This window comes from Prionailurus bengalensis, chromosome B3 (genome assembly GCF_016509475.1).
Source record: "Prionailurus bengalensis isolate Pbe53 chromosome B3, Fcat_Pben_1.1_paternal_pri, whole genome shotgun sequence".
In the NCBI taxonomy this organism is placed as follows: Eukaryota; Metazoa; Chordata; class Mammalia; order Carnivora; family Felidae; genus Prionailurus; species Prionailurus bengalensis.
In genome coordinates, this window is record NC_057355.1 from 32,204,710 (window position 1) to 32,227,596 (window position 22,887).

General features: G+C 54.9%; 1 protein-coding gene across 8 annotated transcripts in view; it reads right to left on the reverse strand.

Moving 5' to 3' along the window:
• Positions 1-363: 363 nt before the first annotated feature.
• Positions 364-22,887, reverse strand: part of PML (PML nuclear body scaffold) — a 39,209-nt gene continuing 16,685 nt past the window's right edge. The window contains exons 3-9 of one of the 8 annotated variants that reach the window (XM_043555035.1): positions 21,712-22,292; positions 20,412-20,482; positions 14,122-14,259; positions 13,469-13,727; positions 12,356-12,408; positions 3,992-4,142; positions 364-2,935 (exon numbers count right to left, since the gene is read on the reverse strand). In XM_043555035.1, coding sequence (XP_043410970.1) covers positions 2,160-2,935; positions 3,992-4,142; positions 12,356-12,408; positions 13,469-13,727; positions 14,122-14,259; positions 20,412-20,482; positions 21,712-22,292 — 2,029 coding nt within the window. In that variant the 3' untranslated portion in view covers positions 364-2,159. Of the gene's footprint in view, positions 2,936-3,991; positions 4,143-11,440; positions 11,743-12,355; positions 12,409-12,811; positions 12,883-13,468; positions 13,728-14,121; positions 14,260-20,411; positions 20,483-21,711; positions 22,293-22,887 lie in introns of those variants that run through there. The other 7 variants (XM_043555037.1, XM_043555041.1, XM_043555039.1 and 4 more) reach the window with 7 other exon arrangements.

The window sequence follows — 22,887 nt, forward strand, 5'->3', positions numbered from 1 at the left end:
TACCCGGCAGGGGGCAGAGGTGACGTTCTTACAGACGCTGGTCTCTGGCTCCTGACTCCCTCTAGAGGGTAATTCTTGAAACTGGCGCCTCTTTTCCTCCATGTGCCTCTCCTTTTGGGAGAGGATCCCTGACGGGCCCACCCTGGGTCTTCTCTTTCGGAATGGGGGCAGGGAGGGGCTCACAGATGTGAGCAACAAGCAGCTCTGGGCTCTGCTAAGCCCTGACAGGACTTCACAAAGTGCAACTCCCCCATGTTCGGGAACCTCCCCCCCCCCAACCCCCGCTCCCCGCCCTGCTTTAACACAGACAAGAAGCTGCTCAGTGGCTCCCGGGTGGGCTGAGCAGAGTTTGGTGCCTCAGACTTTGAGCATTCACATCTTTATTAAAGGCTGCATAAATGGAGAGAGGGCAGAAGAGCCCTTTGTTATAAAACCTGTGGTCAACTACATCTGCAGATGGCAAGCACGGGAGGGGTGTAAACCAGCGGGCACTGCCTCGTTCGGGGGGAGGCTGAGGGAAGAAAATACGAGTGGTGGCCCAAGGGCTGCCTTGCAATTGCCAGGATGGTCAGCACAGCCAGGCTGGGGCCCAGCCTCCTCTTCCCCTCACCCATCAGCCTGTTCCCACAGCTTTTGAGCCGGGACTCGCCTTACACTCGAATGCTATTTTAAACACGTCAAAGCTCACGGTTAGAGTTGACACTCCCACTGTGGTAGCTGGTTCCCATGTAATCCCTTCGTGGATCTATCTCCAGGGCACCCAGCGGACGGGGGCTGAGGTGTGGGCATACAGACTTCACTCCTGTGAAAGCCCAGGCAATAGGGGCAGGAGGCCCTGGGCTATGGCCCAGCGGCGGGAGCCAAGGGAGGGGGAAGGGAGAGGAGATGGGGAGAGACAGTGGTTCTGCTAGTCAGAGGGAAGGCCCTGACCTTGCTGTGTTCTGCTGCTGCCCTCTGGTGTGACCACAGATTGAGGACCTTAGCTTAGGTTAGGGCTGAGAGCTAGGGTTTAGGTTGAAAACCATCTTGTCCACTGGCTCGGTGGCTGCCGTCCATGCCTAAAGTCCCAGAATGGAGGAACTGGAATGGGAGCTCTGAGCCCATCTGGGCCAATTGGCCCATTTTACAGTGGAGACACCAGGGGTCATTTCCTAGGTCACAGTCAACGTGCCCAGTCGGGGCCAGGACTTTCTCTGCTGCTCTTTCGGGAAGCAGTCTATCAGAGCACTGGTTCTTAGCGGGCATCAGAACCAGTTGGAGAACGTGCTAAAACAGCTTGCTGGGCCCGCCTAAGAGATGTTGATCCCAGAGGTCTGGCGTAGCGACTCTCAGGGGATGCCAACGCTGAGGGCTCCTGGTGTGTGTGGCAGGCAGCCCTGGGCTAGAGGACATTCCTAATGGGGCTGAGGGGGGCGGTACAGAGAGAGCAAAAGTCACACTGAGAGGGGCTGATGGCCTGAGGACCAAAGAGAAAAGCCCGACTAAAGGAGAGGCGTCTGGGTGGCCAGAAGGCAAGAAGCAAGCTTGGAAGGGCCAGACTCCGGAAGGTGGGACAGACATGGGGCAGCAGATTCTGTCTCTGCAGACACAAGGCCCCGTGGGGATGAAAATGCATTTTTATCCCCAAAGGAGAAGTGACCAGGGAGCCGGCCTTCAGACAGGCAGGTGGTGGGAAAACCCAAACTCACGATGGCGGTTTGGTTGAGAGGCACTTTGGGTGCCTGTGGGGTGTCGCCGGCAGGCAGTGTCCACGGGGGCTGTTGGCAGGTCCCCCAGGGCAGTGGCCGGGGTCAGGGAGGAACTGCAGGGACACTCGTGGAGGTGGCGAGTTGGGTGGCCGGGGGCCTTCTTCACGTAAAACCTCCTTGGTTTTGGCTCCTGGAGGAGAGGGGCCAGGTGTCTGGTGAACCAACCCACTGGTGCTCCCAAAGCCGGAATGGGGATTTGGTGGCCCCTGGGGGATTAGGACTTGGACTTAGAACCTTCCCTGTGGGGCTTTTCGAGAAGGGGAATTTGGTCCGAGAGAACTGATTCTGGACCAAATGACAACTGCGTACTGGGGCCCGGGGCCTGGAAATGCGGTCATGGGTGGGGCCTGCTCAGGCAGGCCTCATCCCTCTCGGCCCCCCCTGAGATTCCAAGCCAGTCATCGCCTCCCCTCAGCTCTGCTGGGGCGCCTTTTCTGCCAAGCTGTGGCCAGCGATGCCTTCTGCCCGTGCCACGGCGGCCTCCTCCGACAGGCCTTTGAAGTAGCTGCTCAGAGCCTGCAGGTTGACAGCGCGCTGCATGGGGGGTGACGAGGTGGTCTGCAGGCTCAGGTAGCGGCTGTACTTCTTCAAGCCCCGCTCTGGGTCACGGCGGTGTGCGGTCAGCAGCTCGGTGAAGCTCACGTTGTGGAGGGCCAAGAGGCGGGCCTCGGCCCGGAGCAGGGCGGCCGCCTGCACCAGGGGCTGCAGGGACGCAAAGCACTGCAGGCTGCTGAAGGAGTAGACGTGCTGGGCCAGCTGGGGGCCCGGGGAGACCTCGAGGAGGCGGCACAGGTCTCGCATGGCCAGCACGGCGGCCAGGGCGCTGCGTTCGCTCATGTTTCTCGCCAGGTAGGTCTTGGCCAGACTCTTGAGTTTGAAGCTGCTGGCCCTGGGCACGCGCTCCCGGATGAGGGGCAGAGCGGCCAGGAAGCCAGAGATGACCTCCTGAAACTCCCACAGCCTGTTCATGTCCTCCAGGGCCCGGAAGAAGTTGGGGAGGCCGGGCCCCCACAGCTTGTAGCAGGCCAAGATGGGGCGGCGCATGGAGCCCAGGAAGCCAAGGAAGTGCTGCAGCCCTACCTCCAGGGAGACGGCCTTGGAGTAGATGCTGAAGAAGGCCTCGGGCTGGATGAGCACGCGGAACTCACTCTCCCGGTTCACGGCTGCCAGCTGGCTAATCTTCTGGGCTGGGCAGGAGAGAAGGGCAAGGTGAGGCCCCAGGGGCGGGGTGGGGGGGCCCAGGGAGGGAGCAGTGGAAGCTCTAGGACCCCACCTCGGGGCCTGCTGGCAGGACCCAAGCGTCAGCCTCCAAATGCAGCTCTATGCTGGCTCCAAAGGGGACAGGGGTCAGAAGGGGAGGGCGGGCTGCTTTCCAAACACCCCCTACTCACCTGGTGGGAGTCCAGCTCCCCCCTGCCCCCCTGCCCCTGTCCCCAGCCCCGGAGTTTGCCAAACAGTTTAGATCCAGGTCCCTCCTGTCCGGCTTCTGTTAGCCTTACCCGCCTACACTCGGGACCCTTTGTTGTTTCCAGCGCATCCTCTCCCCCCTGCCCCAGCCTCCAATCCCATCGTCACTGAGCCAAGATTCCCAGCCCAGGCAGACAGCACACCTGCCCAAACTACTCCACTCAGAACATGGCTCACAGCTGCCCTGTGAGGTCTGGGAAGGACTCCCCTGTCCTAGGGAAACCCACTACTTCTGTCTGGCTGGGCTGGCCCCATGCTGGGTCTGTGCCACAGGGTAGGCCGGAGCCTTCTGGTTCGGGGAAGGGCATTGCGAGGCCAGGGTCAGCACCGTGGAGAGTTGAGGGGCTTCTGGGAGAAGGGGTCATCTTTCTCCGTGACCTGGGCTTTGTCGGCCTCCCTGTGGAATGAGCTCTGTACTCAGAATTCTGCAGCTGAAGGCCTTGCTCGGATCGCTGGCCTCCCAGCAGTGACTTCCCACATCGTGTTCTGTTTACAAGTGTGTTGCCAAAGGTCTCTAGAGAAGCGCTGGTCAGGGGTGAGCTCACGGATGCACCTGCCTCATGCTTTCAGGCCCTGGAAGTCCTTATTCGGACAACCAAGTGGTACACCTGGAGTCCCAGGGGAGGCTGGGACTCAGGGACTGCCTGCTCTCTGGCTGCAGTCATTGGCCAGAGCTCTGGGCTCTCCCGGGCCCAGAACATAGCTCTGCCTGCACCTACTTCGGGGGCTCAGAGACTAAGCTAGAAAGGGGTGGGGGTGGCCACTGGAGAACCCACTTTCACTGTCAATCTTGAGGTCAAAGAAAACCAGGGGCCTGTCTTCTGCTTGGGGGTCGGCGAGGCTCTCATCCAGGACCCTCAAAGAGCTGGGACCCTCCAGTTGGAGGTCACTGGACTCGCTGCTGCTGTCGTCCAGCTCCCGGGAGGACTGCAACACAGAGAAACCAACAGGTCAGGGGCCCGGAGGGCGAGAGGGGGGCGTGTTGGCAAGGTGAGCATGTGCCCACGGGCCGGTGTGCGTGTGTGATGTGAACGTGGGAACAGGAGCAAGCTGGTATGGTGGGGGGGGGGGGCATCCGCACGCACATGCGGGAGAGAGGGGAAGGGGAAGGTGTATATCCGTCTAAGCGAGTGCGTGTGCACGAGGATGTGTGCGTATGAATGGATGTCAGTGTGCATGTGCACGTGTGAGGGCCGTGTGGGAACCACACGTTTGTGAAAGGCTGAGATCACGCAGACGAGTGAATGCAAATGCCAAATGTGTGTGTGCACATCGGGTGTGAATTTATGAACCTGTGTTGACAGGTGTGTGGGAATGTGAGCATGTGTGAGTGTGCACATGGGCGCATAGCGCCGGGTCTGGAAGCTCAGGGAAGGGGCCAGTGCTCTGGTGGGCAGGGCCGGAGGGGTCTGCTGCTCCCTTCTCTCTGAACAGACTCAGAAGAAACACTTCTTGGGACGGGAGGAAGGAGCCTCATCTCAAACCTGAGGTTTCTCTGGAAGGGGCCAGGAGCTTGGCTCTTCTTGTCCCCATAGCCAGCCAAGGCTCCAGTGTCTTAGGGGGACCGCTCGCCTCAGGAATGCCACATCTGGGTGGACACACGAAGCCTGGAGGCCCTCTGTCATTTAGCATCCAGGAGCCGGCTGCTTAGGGAAGCCTCAGGCCCGGGGCTCCTCTAGCCTGGGCACCCAAGGCCCTGTTCTCACCAGCACCAAGGCAAAAAATCTGAAAGGCCTCAGGGTGGGGGAAGGGCTCTGTCTCCGTGAGCCCCAAGGGGCTGTGGCTACAGAGGGCGGTAGAGGCTCATCATCTGCAAAGCTGCCAAAGCCAGCCGATGTCTCGGGAGGCCTGCTCAGAACTTCCTGTGAATGCCACCTGTGGATGTGAGCCAGAGACCAGGGGGAAAGGACATGGCCAACATCACACGGCCAGCTGGGGGTACTGCTGAGACAGAGTCCAGAGCAGCCCTCGGGTCTTTCCTACTTACAGACTGCCTCAGCCGGGGCTATCTGAAGCCTCCAAGGATGAACGCTGGCCTCTGGCTAATGTCCTTGGCTCGGCAGGTAATAAGCATGGGCCTTGGCCCTTTTATTCACCAGGTGAAACATTTTAACAAAACTTCAGCCAAGAGCAAAGTCCTTACTAGCCACAGGTAAAATGTGCTGGTTTTCCCCAGGAGTGGCCGATTTTCACTTCATTGGCTTTTCATAGCCCTACCCCAGGCTCACCAACTTCCTCCCGGTCACTGATAGAGAAAGACATTCACTATGAATCCGTCTAGAGCTGGTCTTGCTTAGAGAAGCCTGGAGTTCGGGGATTCTATACATAAGGTCCCAATAAAAGTCTTCGTCAAACGCCTCGCATATCTGGATCCTCGATTGGCCACGCGTCAAAGGTTTATTTTGCAAGGGTTGCTCTGCATCTTCTGTCTCACTGTGGCAGTTCCCTTTCCTCCCTGTGAGGAACCTTCTCCAGGAATCTTCCTCGAAGTTGCTAGACCAGATACTCCACCTTCTTTCCTTGAGGGAAAACCCAGCTGGTTTTTATCTTCAACCTTCCAGACATTGCCCTGGTACCTGGGGTGGTGGAAAGAGCTGGGCTCTCCTTGCTGTGTCCTCCCCCGGACTGAAGAGCTGTCCCTTTGGCTGAGGCCTCTCTGTCCCCACCGACACGGCACCCGGAGCTGTCTCATCTTCCTTCCTCTTTTGGCTCCCAGCATGTCTGCAAGAGCCCGTGCAGTGGCCCTGAGTTCTTCCGCCTGCCTCCTTCCTTCTGGAATGTCTTCTCAGGCCTTAGAGCCTTGGTCACCTCTTTGGATATCTTCTTTCAAGACTTGAGCTCCCGGGACAGCAACACAGCTGCATCTTTGGGCTAGCTCCATTTCCATACCAGGTTGTTTATTTTTTTAAAGTTTATTTACTTCTTTTGAGAGAGACAGAGAGTGTGAGCGGGGAAGGGGCAGAGAGAGGGAGAGAGAGAATCCCAAGAAGGCTCGACACTCATTTCAATGTGGAGCCCTATGTGGGGCTCGATCCTGCAACTGTGAGATCACGACCTGAGCCAAAATCAAGAGTCAGTTGTTCAACCAACTGAGCCACCCAGGAGCCCCAACCAGGGTCATTTATGATGGTCATCAGAATCTCATTTTTACGCCCTCCCACTGCCCTAGGGTCATTTTCTCTTATAGTGGCAGAATGTCTTTTGTCCTGAACTTACTGAAGAACTTGGTGGCTCCCTTAATAAAAGGACACCCCCTTTCTGCTGGGCTTGTCAATGGAGAGAAGGCTGGAACTTCCAGCTCTGACTCCTCTTCCTTTCTGATCCTTCCTCACCCTTGGGGCTACTGCACGGAGATGATCTTGCCAGCACGCCTTCCACTCAACTCCAGCCAGCTGTAAACCCCACTCCCTCTCCCTGCCTTACGTCCCAGCAACGTGGCCAGGAAGTGCCCGCATGCTTAAAAAGGGCTTTTCTCAAGGCCCAGGTTTAGCAAAAGGGCAATCAGCATGAGAGGCTCTGGGGCAGGAAGGCTTTCTGCCCCCTGCTCACTACCCGAAGCCCTATGTTCCAATGCCCATAGCGCTGCCCGCTGGGCGAGTGTGTGGGCGGAGAGTGTAGACGGAGAGGCACAGAGACCTGGGCCCAAGCCAGGCAAGAGCCTTTTACTGGAAAAGGCTTGAGATGTCCTGGGAAGGGAAAAGGAATGGTGGCAGAAGGCAATGGAGTGTGGAAGACTGGAGCCCGCGTGCTCGGCCTGGAAAGTGAAAAGTGGGGAAAGCTCCAAGGAAGTAGGGAGCGGACACAATGGGAGGTGAAAAAAAGAGGAAGAGGAATTGAAGATGTTCTGCTAAGAGCTGGAGGAGCAGAACTCACTTTAATATTCTTTAAAAGATGCAAGTAAATAATAGGATTCATTTCTCTCTTTTTTTTAAATGTTTATTTTTGAGAGAGAGAGAGAGAGAGAGAGAGAGAGAGAGAGACAGAGCATGAGCGGGGGTGGGGCAGAGAGGGAGACATGGAATCTGAAGCAGGCTCCAGGCTCTGAGCTGTCAACACAGAGCCCGAGGAGGGGCTTGAACTCACAAACTGTGAGATTGTGACCTGAGCCAAAGTCGTCCGCTTAACCAACCGACTGAGCCCCAGGATTCATTTCTTTATTATACTTGGTTAATGGACTTCTTTGACTGCAAAATTGTGCTCAGACCGAGCCACGGGGGACCTGGGAGTTTCTCAGGACCCACATGTAACTAGGATACACGTGCAATCTGGCTTGTGAGCTTTAGTTCACTTGGATTCAACACAGATCAACTTAGCAGGGCAAGGGCATTCCACCTCCACACTCCACGTGGCAGGCTGCATGGCCGTACCAAGCACACCCATACGGCTGGCTTGACATTTTAATCACCTTCCCCAAGTCTAGGTCTCTCTGGGAAGATCCAGCAGCCCCTCGCCCCCGCTGGATCATATCCCAGTATGTACAGGGCACCCCCATTCAAGGCTGATACACACAGATGACAGATATACAACTGAGTCCCCCCATCCGGTGGTTCTCTCTTTTTTGGCTGGGCATTAGCAGCCTCAAAAAATCCAGATGCCCAGGTTGCACCCCAGACCAGTTCAATTACAATCTCTGGGGCAGGGGGAGTGACACCCAGGAATCTGTCGTTGGTAACCACCCCCCCACCCCCGCAAGATTCCAGTGCGCAGCCAGGGTAGAGAACTACGGTCCTACTGATTAACTCCATGTTTGGGCATCGGCCGCTCAGGAGCTGAACTCTGATATTTGGCATCCAGTCGCCTGAAGTTGTCTCTGCAGTGCCCGACATCAATTCTTATCAAGAGTCCCCAAGTTCCCGAGGGACTTCCTAAGCACCCACTCTTAAACGACAGCTGGGGTCAGTTTGGCAACACACACAGATTGCCCTTTTTTGCAGACACAAAATCCCAGCTCTTGCAACTTCCGGAAGCCCCGCGGTACCTCATGCGTGTCCGTGAGCCGGACCATCCTGTTAGCTAGCCTATGGCCTCTGCTGCCCCCTGCGCCAGGCCCTCGGGGGACAGGGCTCCCATCTTCTGTTACACACACTCACCAGCATCCCAGCCCCTCCCCTGGATCGGTCGTTTCTCACGCGCCCCTCTTCCTACTGCTGGTCACCACTGCCACTGCAGTCAGGGACTGTCCCCTCCTGCTTCCTCTTGGTCTTGCTACTGCCGGATAGTGGGGCGAGTCCTCTGTCACAAGAGTAGCTGAGAGCATCTATCTTTTCCTGCCTTGGACCCTAACCCAGGGCCCAGGGCAGAGGCACTGCTGACCCACCCTCATTTCCTAGGATAGTCCTCACCCCAGGCCTCCACCGTCAGGCCTGGGTCTTGCCCCACCACCCAACAGTGGCACCCCCACCGCTTCCGGCAGCGGCAGGAGCTCTTACAGACCACTCTTCCCGCACCAGCCGTCTCTCCTGGAGCCTTGCCCACCTTGCCAGGTCTGCACCAGAGCCTCCAGGCGTGTCTAGCTGCAGTCTGGGACACTTGGAAAATGTGCTCTTTTCGTAGGCCAACTTCCACACACGGGAGGTGGGATGAAGGCCACGGACAGGAGAGGACATGGGTATGTGGGAGCCCGGAGCACCTTGCGGATGTCGCCCTGCTCCCCACCCAAGCCGCTGCGGGTACTCTGGGAGTGCCAGGGGTCTGGAGGGGAGCACAGAAGGTGGGTGAGAAACGCATGGAGGAGACCTAATTTGTTTTGTTTTTGCATAGATGTTTTTTAAAGCTTGGGACACATGATGGTTAATTTAAAAAATGTGTGTCTGGAGGCACTTGGGTGGCTCAGTTGGTTAAGCACCTGACTCTTGATCTTGGCTCAGGCCGTGATCTCATGGTTTGTGAGTTCCAGCCCCGCGTCGGGCTCTGCACTGATGGCCTGGAACCTGCTTGGGGTTCCGTCTGCCCTTCTCTGCCCCTCACCTGCTTGTGCTCTCTTTCTCTCTCCAAATAAGTACATAAACTTAAAAAAAAGAAAGTGTGTCTGAAGAACTGAAGAATACCAACACAAAAGCAGTGGTCCTCTGGCCCTCCCCACTCCGGACCTGGTCTCCACAGGTGAGCAGCTGTGCTTCTAATTGTTTTAACTCTTCACCACCTGAAACACACTCCCTCCTTCCTGGAATAATTCAGACACAACCTGGACCCCCTACTGACAGCTGAGGATCAGACTGACACCCCGCCCCCCAGCCCCAGCAGTGCTGGTTTCAGTTTCTGCGCCCAACTGTCGTGAAGTCTGGTGAGACTACTGGCATTCCGATCCTTTCTCGAGCTTTCCATCCCAGACTGCTACCTCCACCCAGGGTCAGTTTTGTTTGATGAGGTTTAGGGGATGGAAAGAAGTGCCCAGATTTCAGAGGAATTTAGAACATGGCTTAAAGGGAAGACTGAAATATTGACTGGCGGTGAAGAATAATCGAAAGAGGGGCATCCAGGGCGGCTCTGGGGGCCTTGGTTTCTGTAGCCGGGCAGACGGTGTGACTTAACGGAGAGGAGAGGAAGAGAGACGAGTGATCTACAGGACACCCGAGTGCAGACGTCGGAGGGCCACTGGCTATCCTGGTCTGGCAGCAGGAGTGAGCGCCGGGCACCAGCAGCCTGTGGGCGCTAACTGAGGCCATGGGCAAGGCTGAGACCATAAAGATGGGCTGCAGCCAGAAGAACAAGGTGGAAGGGAACAGAGACCTGAGAGGAGGGTGAGGAGGGGTGGCTGGGGCTACTACAGGAGGGCAGGGGTCCTCGAAGTACCGGTGAGCTCAAGGGGCAGGAAGCTGTGGCCAGAGTCCCTGCGGGCCAGCTTTCAGTATGGTGAGGTCCAGGGGGTGGCCGTGGGGCTGGCGGCTGCAGTGGGGTGGGGCAAAGACCCCAGAGAGGCCAGGGTGCTGGATGTTGAAGTCCCCAGAAAGAAGGCTGGACCTGGCTAAAGAGAGGCCACCTGGGAGGCGGGTGCTGGAGCCTCCCCTGTGTGGGGGGAGGCAAGAGGAGGTGTGAAATGATCTGGGGAAAGTGGGGTTCACCTCAAGAAAGGCGCAGAGAACCTGACTAGATGGTGGGACCGACACAGTCCAGGAGGCACAGAAGGCCTTGACCCGCCTCCCCACTCTGATGCTCACAGGGCGTTGGAAAGAGGGGACATAGTAACTCCACCAGAGAACCAAGTTTCAGTGCAGGGAGGACACAAAACCGCCTGCAGAGAAGAGCTAAGTCCAGCAGGGAATGTGATGGTCATGGAAGAAGGGGTTGCCAGGGCAATCTTTCAACAAATATTTATTGAGCAGCCGTATCTGCCAGGTCCTGGGATCGACACATTCCCTGCCCTCATGGGCTTAGGTCCTGGCAGAGGCCCAGCGGAAAGCCTCGGGGTGGTGGGATGGGGCAGTTGGAGGGGCAAAGGGAGAGAAAAGCTTCCTATTTTGGGGCAAAGAGGCCTGGGGATGTGAGGAGCGGGCAGCCTGTATCTCAATCATGCCCTTTCAGGTGAAGAGGGCTTACGTCTCCCTGACGGGTCTGTGCAGCTGCTCCTTCCTTGGTCCGCTCCTTGACCACGATGCACAGAATGCCTACTGTGTGCAGGGCCTTCAGCGAATGGGCCAGGCTGGGTGGTGGGGTGCAGGAGGGCCGGGGAGCAGGAGCCAAGTGAGCGAGTGGCCACGCGGTTCCAGGAGGACGGTGGCCACCAGCTACAGAAGAGGGAGGTGCTAGGGGTTCTCAGAGGCCTGTCTGAGGGGGGCCAGGCTGGTGGGGGGTAGGGGGAAGAACTCGAGGGCAGGGGGCTGGGAATGCAATTGGAGGCACCTCCAGAGGTCCTGGACGGGGTTCTCCACGGGGGCGGTGTCAGAATTCCCAGGGGGAGATCCTGCCTTAAGAGTCTGGGGTGCTCTGCCTCCCCCCACCCTTCCTGAGAGAGGTGTCAAGCTGGGAAGCCACAGAGAGAGGAACGGCAAAGAAGCTGTTGAGCCACTGGGCTATGTGGGGGGAGCCCCGGAAGGAGCGGCCGAGGGAGCGCACTGCTCCCCGTGCCCGGCCGCGTTGACTGATGGCCCTCTGGAGGTGGCAGGGACTCTCCTGGGGATCGGCAGGATGGCTGGGAGGCCCTGTGGCAGCAGGGGTGGTGGCCTGGACTGCGGGGGGAGGACATGTCCACATGGGGTTATAATACACTTTGAGGGGCAAGTGGAAGGCGCGGTGAAGACGGGGGGTACTCTGTGCTCTACGCGACAGGAAGCTAGTCCCGCGGCGGCTGCGGACGGCAGTGTCCTCCCGGTGACTGGTGGGCTGGCTGTGAGGATCGGCTTCAGGGACTGCAGGTTGTTCGGCGGGATGTTGGGGAGACCAAGCCGGGGGGCGGCATGCGCCATGGGGCAGGCGGGGGGGCCGGCAGGGGTGGTATGCTCCTGGTGCTCTTGGCAGGGGGTGGGCTGGCGAGGAGTGTTGTGCAGCGGTCTCCATGCGCTCCATGCACTTTCCAATACAGAACCTCAGACTGAGGGCCGGAAGGGACCTCAGAGGCACCCAGTCCAACCTTTCCCTCTGTTCAACCCCCCTTTCCCCACCTCCATTAACCAACCTCCAGGGACAGAAGGGTGCAATCCACAAAGGTACTCGTTCCATTGTGGGATGCCTTTAAAGTTCTTTCTTATCGAGTGAACGCTTGCCTGTTTGGGCCCTGTACGGTGCTGCCCGTGCCCTCACACCCCTGCACTGACCCTCACTGGCTGCGATTAACTGGGGAATGGGTTCTTGCCCCCGCTCCTCATTGAGGACTTAGAGGTCAGAGAAAATATAAGGAAGCTCCAGACAAAGGCATTGGCTAGTTCAGAAGAGAGACAGGGCTCTGGAAGGAAGCACTCTCAGCATTTCAGAAGAGTATATATGGTTACTGACGGCTCCTGCCCTGGTATAGAGGGAGGGCTGGGCTGGTTCAGGCCCGCAGCTGGCATTTGGAGACTGTCCTCAGGACAGCACAGAACTCACTGCCTCGCTGGAAAACTCCCCAGGCGCAGGGCAAGTCTAAGAGTCACCTGCTGCGGCTGGGTCTCCTGGGACCCGGAATGGGGGGAGGCAGGAGTCCAGGGCTGAACTTCTGGACCACTCACCGAGTTTTCGGCATCTGAGTCTTCCGAGCTGCTGATCACCACGACGCGTTCCTCTGAAACAGGGCAGAGGAGACAGAATTAGGCCCTGCCAAGATGCCCACTCAGTGGGGCCCAGGTGTTCTGTGAGAATCCCTGTGGGCCAGTGGATGGGGTGGGCGATGTGTGCCCTATAGAGGGGGATGTGAACATTCACCAAATGTGCTAGTATGGATCTGTTTATTCAAAGAGACTTTCCGTCACTGCCCACTGTGCCCTGTACGTGAATACTTAATTCAGTTATTGGTCCTAAATTCAGAATCTGTTCCCTACACAGGCAGCTTGGCAAAAAAGCACCTGGTTTGTTTTGCAATCCTAAAGAAGAAGCAGCACATTGGTTTTTTCCAATTCTGTCTCATGAGCTGAGATGTTTGAATTAAAAGCTACTTTATATTTGGTTAATCAAAACCTTTTGATTACCAATAGCATTGTGAGCAAGGAATGTCGGTCAGGGCTCAGTGTGCAAGCAGGATCAGGGCTCAGTCTGAGACCTAGAATGAAAACAAAGGGGGCCTCTGGGTGAAGCAGATCTAGGAAGAACTGTCTTGACCATTCCAGAATTCTATCAGTTGGCCTCAACTCATGCCCAAGAACTCCCAGTTTGGTGGTGTCCATAAAAGGTATCTAGGACAAATGACGTACTTTAGCCAGGTGGCCTTTGCAGACAAATTTGGGAAGTGATGGGTGTGGACTTGACCCAAGGTCTCTCTGGGAGCATGCCAGGCACTCACCAACAGACACTGCCTGGGGAGACCCACTTTGTGCAGAGGCACAGTGCTGGGCGCTGTATGGGTGCGTTCGGGGAAGGGGCTACAGACTGTGGGTTTTAGCCTCTTACGGTCCCCACACTGGAATCCCAGCAAATCACACGGTAAACTGTATCCAATCTTATCCCCCAGGAAAACCATGGGCTTTCCCTGCCCCATCTGGTGGCAGCTGAGAGCAGGACACACAGGGGATGCTGTTGGCTTTGGGCTCCCTGGGTGTGGTGAGGATTTGGGGGAAGGGTCCCACCCTACCCAGCCCCTGGAGGACAGCACGTAGGCCTCAGCCTCCGCTGCCCAACCACTTCCTTACCTGCCTCCCTAGGCTCGCCGGTCACGTGGTTGCTGTTGGGTGGGAAGACCTCGTTTCCGATGATGGGGCTTTCAGGGCTGCAGGGCCCATCCAGGTGGGGTGGCGAGACTGCCTTGGAGGTGCTGGGCCTGGGTTGCTCGGGGGAGCTCCGGGCCAGCCGTGTCTCCTTCTCCTCCTCAGACTCCATCTTGATAGCCTTCCTGGGGCACTCGGTCTGGCAGGACTTCCTCTTCTGGGGAGTGACTGGGCTGCAGACCTCCTATGTGGTGGGGAGTCACAAGGCCAGGTTAGCAGCCTTCAGGGGTGCTGGGGTGGTGGGCAGAGATGTGAACCTGGGTGGCAGGGACCTGTGGCCCGCCCCCTTTGCTCCTGCTGTCGCCTCTGCTCTCTGCCACGCAGATCGTGTCTCTCTCCACATAGGAAGACCCCTGGGCTGCCACGCACACTGGCCGTCTGCTGACCACTGACTCTGCTGGCCTCTGCCTGCCCTGGAGTGGCTCACGCTTACAGGGGAGCTTCCTGGCAGGGCAGCCAGGAGCAAGGGAGAGAACAGCGTAGGTGCTGACTAAGGCCTGGCTTCTCAGGTGGGAACCTGACTGCCTGGTGGGATCTGGGCCTCCAGGTGCAGAGTCAGGGGGCGTGGAGAACCTTACCTCTCTGCAGGAGGCGTCTTTGATGGAGTAGGCATGTATCGGCACCGGGTGTACCCCGGGCACTGACTGTACCAAAGCCATGACTGGGGTCTCAGCTGGCCCTGGGGCCTGTGCCCGGGCCCTCTGCATCTCCTCTGGCTGCGAAGTCCGGAAATAAGAGAGACAGAAATGAGCGGGTGGCAGGCCCAGGGCTGAGACCCCAGGCCTGGGGTCAGCCCAATCCCCAGGGCCTCAGCCAGCCACAGGTGCAGGCTGTCCAGAGCCCCCCCGGGGACCAGGAGTCCTCCTCACACCCTCCTTCTGACCCTGAGGTGCTGGCATCCAGGGGCACTTCAATTCCTGTGCATCCTAACAGAGCCAGAAGGTGACTGCTGAGATTACACGGGACCAACAGCGCCTAAAGGTTTCCTCGACAGCTAGCTCCGGGTTAACAAAGCGCTCGCTCCTGGTGGCAGCAACTCCTCTACAGCTGCAGAGCTGTAACAGTGAGGACACCCTTCCACTGAGCTGAAACCCTTCCAGGGAACCTCCCTGTGACCTTCACTCTGCCCCTGGGCCTTAACTCCCCCTGGGTCAGAACAATTACACACCTTGGCCAAATCCCTTAAAACCCCTCAGCCCTCAGTCCCCCTCTGTGAAATGGGAATAATATTAATATCTGTCTCACAGGATACCGTGGATGAAATGTGTTACCACAGGTAAAGTGCCTAGAAGAGCACCCAGCACTTAGGAAGTGCCACCGATGATATTGATGCTAAATACAGTTTTTGTTGCCACTCTGAGCCAGGCATAGTGCTAACTATACATAAACCCACCCCAAAACGGACTTGGGCTGGTTCTTCAAAAAGTTAAACACAGAATTCCCATATGATCCAACAAGTCTTCTCCTAGGCATGTACCCAAAGGACTGAAAACAGATGTTCAAACAGAAACCTGCACACAAATGTTCACACCAGCCCTATTCACGACAGCCAAAAGGTGCACACAACCCAAAGGTCTACCAGCCTCTGAGACATCAGCCCAATGTCTAAACAGCCCAAATGTCGGACAGTCATACAGTGGAATTTTATCCAGCCATAAAAAGGCATGAAGTCGGGGCACCTGGGTGGCTCTGTCGGTTAAGTGTCAGACTTTGCTCAGCTCAGGTCATGATCTCGCAGTTGTGAGTTTGAGCCCCGCGTCGGGCTCTGTGCTGACAGCTCGGAGCCTGGAGCCTGCTTTGGATTCTGTGTCTCCCCCTTTATCTGCCCCTCCCCGGCTCATGCTTTCTCACTATCTCAAAAATAAATAACGTTAAAAAAATTTTTTTTAAAGGCATGAAGTTCTGTATGTCAACATGGATGAACTTTGAACACATTACACTAAGTGAAAAGAAGCCAGCCACAAAAGAATACATGTTGTGCGGCTCCATTTATATGAAATATCCACAAGAGCTGACCGCATAGAGACAGAAAGCAGACTGGAAGCTGGAGTGGGGGTGGGGGCGGGGCAGACGTGGAGTGGCCGCGTCATGGGGACAAGGTTTCCTTTCGGGGCAATGGGAATATTTGGGAACCAGATGGGTGGGGTGGCTGTACAAGATTTGGAGGGTGCAATGTCACTGAACTGTATACTCGAAAAGAGTTAAAACGGAATTTTCCTAGATGAATTTTACCACAATAAAAACAATTATAGTTAAAATAACGAAATAGGGACCATCCTGTGATTATTGCCAATCTACAGAGAAGGGTAGGAGGCACAGAGGTGAAGTGACTGATTTCCCAAGGTCATATACCTAATGAGGGTCTGGACCAGGGTTTGAGTGTAGCGTCTTTGAACTGGTGGTTCTCTTTCCTGGTCACTGTCTCTCTTACATCCCCCCACACCGCTTTTCTCTCTACTGTGTGAAACGGAAGCATCCGCAGGGCAGTTCACTGAAAATAAGTGACGAGGGACCTGGGAAGTGTCCCTCCGAAAGGGGAGGCCCAGACTCTGCCACTCCTGCCTGCAATCCTGACCCCTTGCTGCCTCCAAGTCTGTGTGTGCCCAGGAGATGACCGTGAGCAGGCGCCTGCAGTGGTCCGTGTGGTGAGGGAAAGGAAACAACACCCAGCTGGAGGGGGCGCTTCCTCGAGCACAGCCACGCTGGACAAGTCAGAAGCTGGACTTTAAGATCAGGAAGCCAGGGACAGGCTTTCCTCACAGGGGAACCCCAGGAATTAGCTGGCCAAACCTGGGCTGGGGCAGGTGGGGGAAAGCCCCACGTGGCCCCATCGTGCTGGGACCGGAGCTCGACGTGGGGCGCTTCTTGGTATCGAGCACTTTGATGTGGGCTCCCAGATCAATTGCTATAACGGACTGACTTCCTTTTCCCCTCCCTCTCTGGGTTTCTTTCTCTTAACATCTTTACAGAAAGGGAGGAGAATTGTCTCTCTGGATCAGAGTGTATCTGGGGGAAGTGGAGAGAATGGAGAATCTCCTTAAACTTTTTTAAGTTTATTTATTTATTTGAGAGAGAGAGAGAGAGAGAGAGAGAGAGAGAGAGAGAGAGAGAAGCACAAGTGGAGGAGAGGCAGAGAGAGAGAGGGAGACTCCCAAGCAGGCTCCACAATGTCAACTCAGAGCCTGATGTGGGGCTTGAACCCAGGGACTGTGAGATCATGACCTGAGCAGAAGTCAGATGCTTATCTGACTGAGCCACCCAGGTGCCCCTACACCAGTGTTTTTCAGATTATAGTCTGTGACCCATTGGTGAATCATGAAAGCAATCCAGTGGGTCACGACCAGCATTTTTTAAATTATGCAGAATAGTATAGAACAGAAAACCCATGTAACAAGGGTAATTTATTTTGCAAAACTTCCATTTTAGCTACAGTTATGCACGTGTACATATATATACCATAGATATAAAATATATTTCTTTATAATGGGTAGTGGTCAGAAATTTAATTAGGATGTCACACCCATTAGGATGGCTATTAGTGAAAAAAGTGTGGATGAGAAGGTCACACCCATTAGGATGGCTATTAGTGAAAAAAGTGTGGATGAGAAGGTAAAGAAATTGGAAACCCATGAGGTGCCTGGGTGGCTCAGTGACCGACTTCAGCTTAGGTCATGATCTCATGGTTTGTGGGTTCGAACCCTGCATTGGGCTCTACGCTGAACACTTGCTCAGAGCCTGGAGACTGCTTCGGATTCTGGGTCTCCTTCTCTCTCTGCCCCTCCCCAGCTTGTGCTCTGTCTCTCTCTCTCTCTCAAATAAATGTAAAAAAAAAATTTTTTTAAAGAAACTGGAAACGCTGTGCACTGTTGGTGGGAACAAAGAAGGGCATGGCCAACTAAGGAAATTGCATAGTGACTCCTGAAAAATTAAAAATAGAATTACCAGATGATCCAGCAATTCCACCTCTATGTAAATTTTATGTTATGTATATTTTATCACCATTAAAAAATTTGTTTAAAAAGTTAAAAAGGTCCTTTCATGTCTGGATCTACAAATCACTGGTATGTGAAAGACCCTCTTTCCAGAAGGGCAACAAACTCCCTGAAAGTGGGCCTGGGATTCTCTGCCTCTGTCCCACCCACGATGCCCTCCTTCCTGTGTTAATGAAGCAGGGGACAGACAAGAAGGCTCACAAAAAAAAAAAAAAAAAATCATGATGCCCAATTTGTTGTTTGGTAGCTTTAAAATGTTTTATTTTTTCCATTCAAGTATTATAACGTCATGACGAAGAGTCTAGAGGAAATGGAAGAAAGATGGCCCCCAAGCTGGGGAGTTCTAGCTAAGGCTGTTGCTGTGTTTTCTCGTCACCTCTGTGCAGATACATGACTGAAATGAAAGTAAACCAACAGTTTCAAGAGGGATCCAGTGTTGGGGCGGAAAGCCCAGCTCCTGCCTCCTAAGGCAGGGACGTGGGCCCGAGAGTCGCCTTTCTCCTGGCATAGCTGAGCGACCGTACTTTCTCCAGGGACTGCCCGGCCACGCCTGCCTCCCTGGAGCTGCTACACCAGTCCTTTGCACTCACAGAGTGAGACGACATCCTTCCCCCGGCTCCCCTGGCCTGCCTGCCCCCTCCTCCAGCCTACTACCAAAGTGAAAGCAAGAGGCTTTGCAGAAAGAGCATTCTTCTGATGTTCCAAGTTCAAACTACTTAGTAGCGAATGGTGAGAGGTCACATAAAGACAAAGACCCGGAAGAATGCCTAGACCTCATACGAGATAGTACAGGGTCTCTTGCTGTTCATGAACCAGCAACTGGCACGTGGAAGACAGCCGAGCTCTGTGGACCTGGGGCACCTTCCCCAACTATTCGTAGGATTTCTTTGGGGGACATTATTCATCCTAGCATTGTGATACCAAAACAACCTAAATATGCATTGACAGGGAACTGGCTAAATAAAACATGCTACACCCATTCACTAGACTGCTATGCAGACACAAAAAGACATCAGGAAGCTACCTACCTACTGAAAATGTAAGAATTCCAGAATACTTTGTGGGGTGAAAAAGCCTGGGGCGTAATACTATGAACATAGGGTGGTATGCTACCTTTGTGCAAAAACAGAATGGAAAATGGAATTACCTGTAATCATATTTGCTTGTAATTACATAAAGAAATTCGGGAAGGATATGTAAGAAATAGAGACAGGTATATGGGCATAAGAAGTGGAAAGATAGGGACCAGAAGGGAGGGAGACATGATATGTTACTTTCTTTCTTTTTTAAGATCCAGATACTGTATGTGCAGGATTTGGGCAGTAAGGTGCCATATGTAGGGTGTTACGTGAAAATATTGGATATGCACAAACACAGTCTTAGTTTGCACAAGAAATCTCTGTGATGCTGAGTAATGGAGAGCTCAAATGAGAAACGGGGTGCAGAGAGATGTTGGGGTGTCCCCCCACCTCAAAGCATTGGTTCTCAACTTAGCTACAAATTATCATCACCTGGGGATCTGAAAAAAAAAATTTAGGTACAATTTATATACAGTGAAATGTACAAATGGTAAGCGTACAAATCAATGGATTTTAAGAATCGAAGTGTAGTTGACATATTTATCATTCTATGTTTTTACTTCTGACCGTGTGATTGTATTACTTCAAAAATATAATAAAAATGTCCTTTTTTACTTTTCAAGCTACATATGTGGGGATGCAGGACCCAAAGCAGTTAGGAGTCTGCCTCTAATCCTATCCCTAGCTTGCTGTGTCATGTGGCCTGGGGTTGTCACCCTCTCTCTGGGCCTCAACCTATGCAAAATAGAGGGTTAGACTCCATGCGCTCTCCTAGCTCTAAAACTCTCAGTTCCTAAATCCTGCATTCTCCAGGAAGTCTCTCCAGATTGCCTCTGCCTACAACAATCTCTCTCCCCCAACGGCCATGCATGACAAAGCTAGGCTCGCCACCTGACCGCTACCACCAGAAGACCTGATTTCTGTGGAAGTCTGATCAGTCCTGGGCCCACACCTTTGGCAGGCAGACACAGGCAGACCCAGATGACCAGGACGTGGAGGAGACCAGACGCCTAGTCCAAGGAAGGATCTCAGGAAGCTTATCCCAGAGGAGCCATGCATGTAAGCACTTGAGAGGGCAAGCCAAAGGGGTACCACTGCATTTTCTCCCAGGGAAGCAATCTAAGGGCAGTCCAGAGATGGGGGTGGCTGTCTCAAGCATGAGTGAGCTTCCTGTCCTTGGGAGGTGTGTGTGTGTATAGACAGCCATAGGTCAAGGCTGTAGAGGGAATGCTGACGTTAGAGGGGGTATGGACACCTCCCAACCCTGAGAAACTATGATTCTTGCATATATGCTGGTCCTGAAATCACACCAATGAAACCCAACCTGCTGGGACTGAGGTCTGCCTCCTGGCCCCATTCTCCTCTCCAAGAACCATGTTGGGGGCGGGGGAGAAGTGGGGCAGGCCTCCGTGTTGATTCCAGGAAAATGCTCACATATCTAGGATGGGAGACAGGGTAAGGGAGATGTCATCTACCACCATCTGTCAGGGCCACCCACCAGTGGCCGCTTTCTTCACCTCCTGTCCATCCCTGGTTCTCACCCCTCTCAAATCTATCAAGTGCGACTTTGGCATTTAAGATCTCAGAGCCAGCCAGTTCACCTGCCCTTCCTTTACTCCTTCCCACCGAAAGCTCCAGTCCGGCCACTTGCTGTCCCTCTCGGGCACTCTCCCCTCTCTAATGCCTGCAGACACAGGGGACAACAAGACTCAGGTTCCTTCCTGACACAGGGGAACTCTGAACCCGTTTGACCTGTGGGACCATACCAGCTCCCCTTGAGACCTCAACCCATCTTACCAGGTCAATGTCAGAAGAGTCCCTGGGAGTGCTGACAGCCTCTGGGCTGGCCCTCTTGTGTAGAGCTGCATCTGGAGAACACAGAAAAGGTCACAGGCAAGTCAGGGACATCCCCGGTGGGAGGCATCTTCGCCTGGGACAGTGACAGAGGAAATGTCTCTGCTGCTTTTCCTAGAGACTCATTCTTCAGGGCCTCTCACAACACTGGGGCAGCTCCATGGAGGGGCTGTCATTTGGAAGGAGAGCTCCCTGATTGCAGTGAGCATGAACCCAGCCAGAAGGGAGAGGGTGGCATTAGAGAGTGCAAACCCCAGGTGCATCTCTGTCCATCTCTTGGCTGCCACCGAGGCACAGTTTGGTGGTATGAGCCCACAGCCATCAGCTCCAAGGGCAGGCGTGAGTGACTGAGCCCCCATCACTGGCACTTGCCCGGATGCCTTCAGATTCTGTTGCCACCCACCTCTTTCCCAGTAAGGGCATCCTCACACCAGCTATTCAGAGCTCAGATGTGAGCCTAGAGATTTCCTCAAAGAGCTGTTAAAGGTTCCTCACCTTGGAGGCCCTTTGGGGCACCCCCCTCCCCTTGGCGTCCCTTGAAAGCCCCGATGACGTCACCAGCTCATACAGAGCTGCTCCAACTCCTGGATCTGGACTGCAGAGCCAAGCACTGCCTCATTCTCCAGCTACGTGATGTGCTCCCATCTTGCCCCAGTTGGACTGGACAACTGCTGAGGTCACAAATTGGTCTGCTCTCCACTTCCCAAGGGCCCACAAAGGTAGGCAGCTGGTCCAGACAGCAGGCCATGCTGGAGGCGAAGCATCTCCTCCACTGAGGTGCAGTATGGTTTCTGGTAAACACCCAACCACTCCAGGGGGTTTTCTCAGTCCCCTTCTGCTCTAACCTCACGTTCCAGTTGACTTCTCTATTGCTAGACAGGAGGCTTAAGAGAATTTCCTGAAGTGGTTATCCCTTTGGGGCTAAAATGATACTGTGTCTGGTTCTCAGCTTAGTAGTTTCTTAATTCTCCAAGGGTCACAAGATCACAGCTAATCCACAGGGCCCTGTAAATTAGTAAAACGTGACCCCTCTGGAGGGCTGCAGACGCACATCAGGGCCTCCTCTCCTCCTTGTCCTGTGCTCTGGAATGTACGATGTGAGCAAATCTGACTTTAAACAAAAACAAAACTAAAAACAAACCCACGGCTTCCTTTTCTGCCCTGTCTCCCCCAGGGAGCGACAGCAAGGCACAGGCCCTTAAATGGTAAACAGGTCGGCCACAAGGGTGGCTCGGGTGCTTACCCGTCGCCTGAGTGATGCAGGAGACGAGTCCCTGCAAGCGCACTTTGAATTCGTCGAAGCCATCGGTGCGCACGGCGGCTTGCAGGTTCTGGGGCTCCTCCTGGCGCAGGCGGCTGAGCGCCTCTCGCAGGAAGCCGTGCATGTCCAGCACCTCCTGGTCAGAGGCGTAGCGCTTCATCCTCTGCACCAGCGCGCCTCCCACGCGGATGCGCTGCAGCACCGCTTCCAGGTGGCCCAGCTGGCCCGCGATCTCATCATAGCTTCGCTGGTACCGCGCGCTCACTCCCTCCAGCAGCTCTTGCTCCTGGGCCAGCACGTGCGCTACCACCTGGCGCACGCGCGCGTGGATCAGCTCCTCGGTGTCCGCGCGCATGCGGCCCAACTGGCTGACAGCCGCGTGCATCTGCGCGTGCGCCGCGCCAAAGGCGCGGTCCTGCTCCTGCAGCGCCTGTGCCATGGCGTCCAGCTCGTCCTGCCGCTGCTGGATCTCCGCGCTGATGTCGCACTTGAGCTCGCTGTGGCCGGTATCCAGGAGCGCGCACGAGCAGCACAGCGGCTTGGAGCAGCCTCGGCAGTAGATGCTGCAGACACACAAGGCCGGCCTCAGTTAGGGCTCTCCTGCTTCTAACCCCTTTATATTTTTGTTATTAAACTCTTTTCAAAAATTACAAAACTTTGAATCATGGTAGGTCCCTAGGTTCGTGCTTTTCTCCATTCAGTTTGTGGTCTCCAAACTACCCATAGAGCATTAGAACGTAAAAAAGTTACTTAAGTAACAACAGCTAGCCTCCAGTCGTGAAACAAGGCACAGATACACAGATTGTCTCTCCACACCGTTTCTGAATTTCCTTTCCCCGGCCTCCGAGGCAACCAGGTGAGCACTGGGGTGCATCCTTCCACAACTGTCTGCTCAAACCACTTCACACAAATATCCAGACTGCTTGAAGGATTTTAAGGACTTGATACATTTCATCCCCTTTCTTTTTAAAGTTTACCGGGTAGGTGGTGCATGGTGCGTGGATGGCTCAGTAGGTTAAGCCTTGGACTTTTGACTCCGGCTCCGGTCATGATCTTGGGGTTGGTGAGTTCAAGCCAGCAATCAGGCTTTGCCCTGACAGCGCGGAGCCTGCTTGAGGATTCTCTGTCCCCTCTCTCTCTACCCCTCCCCAACTCGTG